The 10,434-nt window shown below is 42.8% G+C and overlaps 1 protein-coding gene across 9 annotated transcripts in view; it reads right to left on the bottom strand.

Annotated features, from left to right (window-relative positions):
• Positions 1–10,434, bottom strand: part of LOC139574358 (transcription factor COE3-like) — a 102,026-nt gene that overhangs the window by 37,134 nt on the left and 54,458 nt on the right. For 5 of the 9 annotated variants that reach the window (XM_071398853.1, XM_071398855.1, XM_071398858.1 and 2 more), the window contains exons 7-10: positions 5,600–5,681; positions 5,351–5,468; positions 3,010–3,143; positions 2,168–2,294 (exon numbers count right to left, since the gene is read on the bottom strand). In XM_071398853.1, coding sequence (XP_071254954.1) covers positions 2,168–2,294; positions 3,010–3,143; positions 5,351–5,468; positions 5,600–5,681 — 461 coding nt within the window. The remainder of the gene's footprint in view (positions 1–2,167; positions 2,295–3,009; positions 3,144–5,350; positions 5,469–5,599; positions 5,682–10,434) is intronic. The other 4 variants (XM_071398854.1, XM_071398856.1, XM_071398859.1 and 1 more) reach the window with 1 other exon arrangement.

The following is a 10,434-nucleotide window of genomic DNA, read 5'->3' as shown; positions in this document are numbered from 1 at the left end:
CCCCCTTCTCTCTCTGTCTCATAAGTTCATGTAGACCCAGCCACATTAGGGCAGTGACAGAGTCAACAAAGTCTTGTTTGTCTCTGCATTGTAGATAAGCTGCAGTCTTCCTATGCTTCACTGAGTTTGAACATAGAGCGAAATAAAACATTTAGACCCACATGCAATTCTTTCAAAACTCATAGAAAGCTTGGTCTTTTAGCATGATATCAAACAAAATAAATGTGTTGATGAAACCTTTGATATGTCATAACGATATAAGTACGTCCCTCTCTACAACACAACTGATTTGCCTGTTTGATAAAAGAGGGCTATGTTTTTGGGAAGGGACACACTGAAAGAAGAGCTCACTTGGGCATCTGGAAATTCCCCAGAGGAAATGACATCATTGAGACTGGATGCATTCTCTTTCCTGTTCAATTATACACAAGCTATTTAGTATTTAAAAGCTTGCCTCATTTTGCATTCATGAATATAACACACTCCTGGCACAATAAATATGCATTAGAAATGCACACGGACCCATTCCCAATCTTGAAATATGTGTGTAAATCAGATTAACTGTTGATGTGTGCACAGTATGGGTCTCAATCTGGAAGTAAGAACCAGAGACTTATGAGACTTGTACAATATTATGATGCCGCCACCTGTCTGTGTTCAGCCTGGTCTCATAGACTAGATGTAATATAGTAAAGGTAAATCCATGCACTCAAATTAGTATTATATGTTATGTTTGGTGTGGTTACATAAAACAGAATATTACTTAAGTTGCCGGAGTGGTCGTATAATGCGAACGACTAGCAACCCAAAGGTTGTGAGTTTGAATCTCATCACGGACAACTCTAGCATTTTAACTAGTTAGCAACTTTTCAACTACTTACTACTTCGAAAGTTAGCTAACCCTTCCCCTAACCCTAACCTTAAACCTTTTAGATAAACCTTCCCCTAAACTTAACATTCACCCTTTAACCTAACTCCTAAAGGCAACGCTAACCCTAACACCCAGCCTAGCTAACATTAGCAACATAGCCACATAGCTAGAATTCATAACGCATCATATGTTAAGTAATTCATAACATATTGTACATTTAGTAAATGAATACATACCATATGAAACGTAACATATCATACTAAATGGAGGTCTAAGATTTACGTACAGAATAATAAGAAATGTTCCAGCGTTTGGAACAGAGGTACCATTAGGGAAATACAGCTTTGTTGTTTTGCAATCAATCAATGTTCTCATTTTTATTGACTTAAAATATGAATGCTGACAACATTTGAGTACTTCCGTAATGATATAGCACTGTTTTGAAGAACACAAAGATATTCAACTCCTTCCAGGGATTCACAACACGTTTTGCTCCAGAGAACACCTCCCGCGGCCTAATGGACGTACAGAATGAGATAACAAGGGGGCTCTATTCACCACACAGTTCCATAAAAGCAATGCACTGAACAGTTGTCAGTCATATCGCCAAATGGAATCAGATATTAGCATTGCAAAAGGAATCGTAAGCTGGGTTGGACGGCCCATTGTGAAGTTGTCTATTTGCTCCGCTAACACTTGCATCCGAACTAAGCGGTGCTTTGAACAAAGAGGGGAGCGGGCTGCAGCGAATACCTATGTTTAACAGAAAGCCTTAACGCAGTCCCATCTTTCATCCGCAACGGAGTGACATTTACTTATCTCACTAAACAGCCATCCATCTGACCTTTCTGCTACTTTGAATGGCATCTGGATATTCCAAAGTAATAATCGGGAATAGTAAAGCGCTGATTTAAGGGAGCGATACTCCATTCTGGCGGCAGTCACGCACCAGCATAAAAGTCTGGACATCAGACAAAGGCTTGAAGGATAACCTGGGGAAAAACTCCAGCAAAAAGAAGGGTAGGACTCAATGCCCTTGAACAAGGGAAAATGTTTACCACCTTGAAAGGACAGAGGAGAGGTGGGAATGTAGCCACCACTATATGTATGGTAATATATAGCATAGAGAACAATAAACCCTATAGGAAGATATAACAGACCCATTTTGTATACTCAATATAATGGTTGAACTATGTAATAACGTTTATAAGCAGTTAATAAACAAACCTTCAGATAAAGCGATACCCAGAACATTAAAGGGCAAGAGAGGAGGAAGCAGAGGAACAGTGATCTTACCGGTGTAGACAAACCGCCCAGGTGCCCCTTTGCAGAACTGCTTGGATTTGTAGGAGAGTGTGACCTCCACGACCCCTGGGATGTGGCGAGGGGGCGTCTGGACCCGGATGGCGTGGGGGGTGATTAGCTGGAACACATCAACATGCACACACTTATTTAACGCTAAGAGCAGTGCACTGTGGGAGGTACGGTCTATTTACGTTACTTGTTATTTCTTTACAATAACGTCTTAGTAGGTATATTTACAGCATCATCCAACTCTGTCGAGCAAATTCACATTTTATATTTATAGAAGTCATTTAGCAGACAATAATATCTGGAGCAACTTCCAGTTCAGGCAGTACATATGGACAAAAGATGGAACATGGTAAACCCAACCGAATACACACTGATTAAGGCAGTGAGTTTGACAATTAGTTCCATGTGTGTACCGTATGTGTTAGAGATAGAGACTCTGTGGAGGGAAGGTGTCTGCCTGCCTCTAACAGAGTGACCTAGGTCTAAGCACGTAGACAGACCCTGTCGTCTCTGAAGCAGGTGTTCCACCCTGAACATATTTCAATATTTTATGGCCTGCCTTATGCACCGGGCCATACTCTTAGTTTCTTCACCTAGACTCCACGGATAAAATCCAGAAATCTACATATTTTCAGGTATTCCTTTTTCATGGTCGTGTGTGTGTGTGTGTGTGTGTGTGTGTGTGTGTGTGTGTGTGTGTGTGTGTGTGTGTGTGTGTGTGTGTGTGTGTGTGTGTGTGTGTGTGTGTGTGTGTGTGTGTGTGTGTGTGTGTGTGTGTGTGTGTGTGTGAGTGAGTGAGTGAGTGCGTGTGTATCTGGACCCACCTCACTCCAGACCAGCATAGTGCCGAAGACCACCTGCAGTCCATCAAAGAAGTTGTCTCCGATGATGATGACAGTGGCTCCCCCGGTCGTCCACCCCTCACTCGGGCTGATGGCTTTGATGCAGGGCGTAGCTGCTTCGGAAACACAGACAGCGGGACGGGTATGACTTCTACTTAAAGGGACTTAATCCTCCAACTTGTTTTAAGTACAATCTGGGTTGTCATTTCAATATCACTTAAACTTCTTGTTTTACCAGCCTTCGTTTATGAGTACAGTACATAACTATATAAGAGGAATGTTGTCACTGTCAAATTGCAACATGACATATTGCAAGGGTAGCATTAACAAATTAACAAGTTTTAAGTGAATTCTCCAAACAGATTTCTAATTGCATACGGTCCTGCCGTCTATGATGTCAATTAGTTCACTCATCAAAAATGCACAGTTATGATTTCTTTCAATTTCAGAGGATCAATAAGCTCAATAGAAACATTACAGTGTCTCCTGCCTGACCAGACTGTGTGTAGGCAGAACAAGATGGAGACAGACAGGCTGACTGACTGGTCCTGTCTCCAGGATATCTGGCCAAACAGCCACTGCACTTGTAAGAGGGGAAAGAGGCCTGTGATCAAATCATTTCTGTGGCTTGCGGTGGAGGTGGGATACCTTTGCCACAGTCTGCTCCCAGATCTTACGCCTGGATTCAAGTCAGGGACAAATGCCAATTCAATTCAATTGATAGGAGTGTAATCCTATATAGGCACACTGGTCCTTGGTGTAAAGGTAGTCATGCTAACTGTGCCCTGGAGTGGTGGAACTATTTAGCCTTTGCAAATGTAAAGATGATCCCAAAATTGGGTTTTCTTTGTAAGTCTCATGAGGTTTTTCTCTGCCCAGGCAGAGGGGCATAGGAAACAGACCATTAAAGGGTTAATTAAGCAATAAGGCCCGAGGGGGTGTGGTATATAGCCAATATACCATGACTAAGGACTGTTCTTACGCATGACGCAACGAGGAGTACGTGGAGTGCCTAGACACAGCCCTTAGCCGTGGTATATTGGCAAAATACAACAAACCAAGAGATGCCTTATTGCTATTATAAACTGGTTACCAACGTAATTAGAGCATTAAAAATACATGTTTTGTCATACCCATGGTATACGGTCTGATATACCACGGCTGTCAGCCAATCAGCTATTAGGGCTCAAACCACCCAGTTTATAAATGGCAATTGAAACCAGTAGATTAAAGGAAACACAGTGGGCTTCCTCCAATGGGATACTGTATAACAGAGTCTCTCTCACGTCATTTAACAGTTGTTGAGGGTGTTGATGGAGTAGAGGCTTTTCCCTGGTAGTCACCTGTCATCGTTATTCATTTCCCTCTGTCACAGCAGTAAACACACAGTCAAACGGGGGACTCTCACAAATTAATAAAACACAATGGCGTGAAACAGACTGTGGAAACGTTGTACATTTATCTAGGAGGGGGGACAGGGACGGTGGAACAAAGACAGGAGCAGATGTCGGCTTTATCGCCTCTGAAAACATCCCAATCTGGCTGAGATGAAAGACGGTGAGATTCCCTAAGTGGGGCCTTGACTTCAGTGATAGCCTCGTGTACTGTACTGCTCTCCTGGCAGCGCTCTGGTGCTGTCAGTGGTGACCAACCATGGGACTCTCTCACTGTGTTTCTATGAATGCCTAAGTACTGTTTATCCAGTGTATCACAATGCTCTAGTCGTTTTTCAACTCAGAAACTTTGAGAAGTAAGTTTAAACTGTTTCACTGTGCCTAGCTAGCTGCTAGGCCTTGTGGTCGCTAGGCTGGTAGGTTACAAGGGGACAATGTTTTAATACTGCTAGCCCCTGAACAAGGCAGTTAACCCACTGTTCCTAGGCCGTCATTGTGAATAAGAATTTGTTCTTAACTGACTTGCCTAGTTAAATAAAGGTTAAATATATATTTTTTTTTTTTAAGAACAAGAGTACTATTCTTTCTTACTATAAGGCACCATGTTACATCATAACCACAAACGACACGGTGAGGTAGATTTTACAATGTGATGAAGGGGTGTTTTTTTAGGGCTTTAGTAATAAGGTCCCCCACTTCAATGAGGATGTCATCATCCTTTTCCAGACTTAAGGATGTGGTTTCATTTAGTCCAATAAAGAGGATGATGTAATTAAAAGTTGTTCATTGGGGCAAAATAAAATGGGGCACCATTATTTTCACCACACCTAAAGTTTTTATACATTGGTACACAGGTGGCCAAAGACACCAAGACATATTGAGGTTTTAGAGAAAGTATCAAGTTGTCTGTAAGTGTGAGGTAGTTGTACCTTCAGAGGGGTCCAGGCGTCGAGCCCTCCGGCCATGTTTGGAGTTGTTGTGGACAAACATGTTGTCAGAGACAGCAAGGACATGGCCATCCACATTCACCGTAGTGGAGACCACCACCTGTGGGATAAACAGAGAACCTTTACGATATACTGTTGTTTTTAATTCATGTACCTGGATTGTGAGCATAATGAGATAACTTATGTTGTGTGGAACCATAGTGGGAGATTCAACCATAAATAGGGTCTTACCTGAAACCGTCTCATGTCTCGTGGGTTCCCTGCATTTTTCAAACAATTCTGATTGCATTTGAGGAAGAACTTCAGGAAGAATCTGTAAACACAAGAGAAAAGTACATATATATTACACTGGAACTCTAATCAAAAGGTTTCATTCAAGCACTGAAAACAGTTGATCACATCTAAATGATGACACAATTATCAATAAGATGCTGTGGGAAAAAGTAGCTAATACAATTAAATGCAACCATGTTTTGTTATGTTGTGGTTGGTCCAAATCAAACGAAGGACATCTCACTCAGTAAATGCTTGAATAAAATCCTGTAAAACATTGTTTTAAGCAACCTTTTTCTTCATTTAGTCATATAAAGACAAAAAGACTCATGGTGTCTCATTAGAGTTGGCTTTTGATTTGTCCTTCTTTATGTCCAATCCTTTCTCCCATGTGTTGATTGACTGTTGTTATGGTAACAGAGGGGTATTGATTGGGAATGGATATCAATGAGGATGAGCCGTAATAACCCAGTAGTTGGAGTTAAGACACCCAGCCATACATTAAGAATGGATTGCCATCTTAATGCATTTCCCACTGCCATGTAACCTCCGCATATCCATCTCCTGGACCATAAGCCCCTTATTTTGATGGAGCGCTTTCTTTTTAATTGCCACATTATTACAATAATAATCCAGGAAGTTAACAACCGGCAAGGTCGCAGACAGCCATGTCACATTAACCAAGGGATAACCTCGTCCGATGCAGCCGCATATTTTTTTCGGTTGCAAAGGATTCTGGGAGTCTCCTGTAGTGGAGAGCAGCCCTGTCAGAGAGAAATAAATGGTTGCTATCTGAAGAGAGCATCGATTTCTCCCTAATAAGACAGTAACAATATCTTTAAAACACACACAGTGGTAAGCGAAGCAATTTCCTCATTGCGCAATCAAAATATCTAAACCACCTTGAGTGGCGGTACAGTGTTAAGCAAAGAAAGAGAAAGGGGGTTGTGAGTTCAAAAGAGCCCTGTTACATAAAGAAATATGGCCATTTGGTAATTTTGTAAAAAAAAAAAATGGCTACTCTATTTAGCCGGTATTGACTGAAACTTTATCTTGGGTGCACCGTAGGCTACTAATGTCCTTTATGACAATGGAATAAAACAACATGGAGAACCCATCCCCAAGCCCAAATCATATGATATTAGAGTCCTTGGGAGGAGCGATATAGATCAATAGGGATTGAATTCAAACGCAGCTGGAGACAAGGGCCTGGTTAGCCAACCAGCCGCGCTGATATTACAACTACAATGTGTTTTCAATGGAATTAGACCAGAGCAGAGCTCAACCAAGCAGGCACACCAACTCGCAGAAAAAGCGAGAATCTGGAACATACCCTCTTAGAAGCCCTGGGTAGAGCCAGTTCAGAGTTAAGATTCGCCACAGCTTTCGAAACGACAAGAAAACTGAAGGGAAAAAAACGGAGAACACAAAAATAGGAATAGAGTGATGATGGTGAGGTCCGTGGAGGGGGGAGCATGTGATGTTGTCTCGGCAGCCCCGGATCCTCCATCTGCCACTGGGCAGGAGTTGACAAGGAATGTAAGATTCCAGGTCTCTTCATGGAAAGGCGGCACCCGATCAAAGCCTGGTTCCCTTTGGATTGGTTCTGCGATAGCAGCTCGGAAGCAGTGGGGGGAGTAGCTGCTTGTAGAAGCAGTGGGAGAAGTAGCTGCTTGTAGAAGCAGAGGGAGAAGTAGCTGCTTGTAGAAGCAGAGGGAGAAGTAGCTGCTTGTAGAAGCAGAGGGAGAAGTAGCTGCTTGTAGAAGCAGAGGGAGAAGTAGCTGCTTGTAGAAGCAGAGGGAGAAGTAGCTGCTTGTAGAAGCAGAGGGAGAAGTAGCTGCTTGTAGAAGCAGAGGGGGAAGTAGCTGCTTGTAGAAGCAGAGGGGGAAGTAGCTGCTTGTAGAAGCAGAGGGAGAAGTAGCTGCTTGTAGAAGCAGAGGGAGAAGTAGCTGCTTGTAGAAGCAGTGGGAGAAGTAGCTGCTTGTAGAAGCAGAGGGAGAAGTAGCTGCTTGTAGAAGCAGTGGGAGAAGTAGCTGCTTGTAGAAGCAGAGGGAGAAGTAGCTGCTTGTAGAAGCAGTGGGAGAAGTAGCTGCTTGTAGAAGCAGAGGGAGAAGTAGCTGCTTGTAGAAGCAGAGGGAGAAGTAGCTGCTTGTAGAAGCAGAGGGAGAAGTAGCTGCTTGTAGAAGCAGAGGGAGAAGTAGCTGCTTGTAGAAGCAGTGGGAGAAGTAGCTGCTTGTAGAAGCAGAGGGAGAAGTAGCTGCTTGTAGAAGCAGAGGGAGAAGTAGCTGCTTGTAGAAGCAGAGGGGGAAGTAGCTGCTTGTAGAAGCAGAGGGGGAAGTAGCTGCTTGTAGAAGCAGAGGGGGAAGTAGCTGCTTGTAGAAGCAGAGGGAGAAGTAGCTGCTTGTAGAAGATGACAAGACGGAAGTTGAATGCTGATCTCAACTTTGAGAAATGGGAATGAGAGAAAGTGGTCTGTTTTTAGGTCGAGCTCTTGCTGTAAACTGTGTTACTTCACAGCTGCACAATGATTCTGTCACTAAAGGGTTACCCAAACCTATGAGAAAACTATTTTACTTCACTTAGATTGTAAATAAGAAGTACAATTCTGTATGATTGGACAAATTTCAATCCCTTGTTTATAAACCACCAGGGTTTTCATTATATCAGAAATATAATGACTATACACCCGTTCTATTGGCCTATATTAAGAGTATGAGTATTGAAAAGCCTTTCGAAACCAGTGCATACTTGAGACTTGCAGAGATTCTTTTGTTTTAGCTTTCAAACTGGGAGAGAATTTTAAGTGACAGTTTATACGAGACATATGATGCTGAGACATCCTTATCACATCAGAAGAGACTAGAGTTAGTGGGAGAAAATGACTCTCAGGCTTTTGGAAGCTGCACCGCTCAGCACTGGAGCCCATCAACCTTTTGACCAGGTTTCACCATATATTTCACTTCAAATATTCAATACTCTCTTCTACTGTTATCTCTCCAGCTTCAGTCTCTAGGGTATCTGTGACAATCCAATGAACTTACACACCTGATTGGATGTTATTTCAAACCTCCTTTCTCAGATAAATATACACATATAATAATCACGTAGGCTAAATTTAGAGAAGGACAGAAGGGAGGAAAGCCAGGGAGTAACTTTTCCTTCTCTGTTCAACCCCTCCCCCCCTCAGTATCGAAAACATATTAAACCACCATAAATAATGAATGTCCATCTACAGCCAGGGCTTCGTTATTAGTTCCAGGCTGTTTTCCCCGTCTCTCCTCTGCTCTTAAAAGTAGGTAAAGGCGTTGTAAGCCGTCACCTCATTACGCTGCCCTGCAATCAATTACAGAGGTGTGTGTGGGCCTGCCAGCCTCTAATGTGGAGCTGTGGCGAGTGGCAGGAAGTCCTGCTGCTGTAGTCGTGCTAGGCTAACCTAGTCTTTCCTTTCCTCTATATTTTCTCACTTTAGGCTGAGTTCCCATTCTTCTCAAGGCATCCCTTCCTTGTCTCCTTTTGTCCTTGTCTCCTTTCCTCAGTGACCGCTGATAGATGAAAGGACTGGATGGATTTACTACTCCATCTCAGTTTTATCTTTCAAGACCATCTGCCCATAAGACCTTCTGCCCATAAGACCTTCTGCCCATAAGACATTCTGCCCGTAAGACCTTCTGCCCATAAGACCTTCTGCCCATAAGATATTCTGCCCATAAGACCTTCTGCCCATAAGACATTCTGTCCGTAAGACCTCCTGCCCATAAGATCTTCTGTGCATAAGATATTCTGCTCATAAGACTTTCTGCCCGTAAGACCTCCTGCCCATACGATCTTCTGTGCGTAAGATATTCTGCTCATAAGACTTTCTGCCCGTAAGACCTTCTGCCCATAAGACATTCTGTCTGTAAGACCTCCTGCCCATAAGATCTTCTGTGCATAAGATATTCTGCTCATAAGACTGTCTGCCCATAAGACCTTCTGCATATAAGACTTTTTGCCCATAAGACCTTGTTGACGTAAGGGAGAGGAGATGTGACTATTGGAACGCAGCATGTAGTAAGTCCAAATACAACAGCCTTATGAATAACCTTGGCAACAGAAGCTGAACAAAGTGGCAGTAGGCCAGGACGGGGGAAATTAATTAAACACCGAACGTAAAGGCCAAGCATCCTAAGAGCCCCTATAGGAAATCACTATGCAGGCCCTCTGACTTAAAATATTACAAAATGAGAGCTTTGAAAGCATTGAAACACTGGATGTGGTGTATTGTGTCAAAGGAATAAAGCTTGAGATATTGCATATTATGTACACTAAAGCTGAATGAGCCTGAGCAGGGAATAAGTGTGTGACTTCAGCATCGTTTTCATTACAGGGACGTGGGCTGAGGTCCACTCTAAATGATGTCACTCTGGGGCCACACCCATAACACTATACTGAAGCAATTATGTCTGGCTCAAATAACAAGGCCCTCCTGACTCCATACAATGCACACACACATACACACAGACACACACAAACACACGACACACACACACCTTCCCCATCTTTCACTTATTGCGTTAGGCAAGAAGAAGAAAAAAATCAATATTTCAGCAGGGGTATTTTTAAAAGCTGCCGCGTTACCAATTCTGACCCACAATTTGCTTTGAGTGTTTGCTGCTTTTTATGAAAAGTCAGAGCCATGCGGTGGCGTTTACTCTAAGATGAGCAACACCAGGAGGCAATGAGATAGCGCCTCAGATTCTTTGAGGTCGACTTCTCCAATTTTTAAACTAAGGTTGGAGCCAGTTGAGAGATGA

The sequence above is a fragment of the Salvelinus alpinus genome, chromosome 4 (assembly GCF_045679555.1).
Source record: "Salvelinus alpinus chromosome 4, SLU_Salpinus.1, whole genome shotgun sequence".
Taxonomy (NCBI): domain Eukaryota; kingdom Metazoa; phylum Chordata; class Actinopteri; order Salmoniformes; family Salmonidae; genus Salvelinus; species Salvelinus alpinus.
This window is presented reverse-complemented; position numbering and strand designations above follow the sequence as displayed.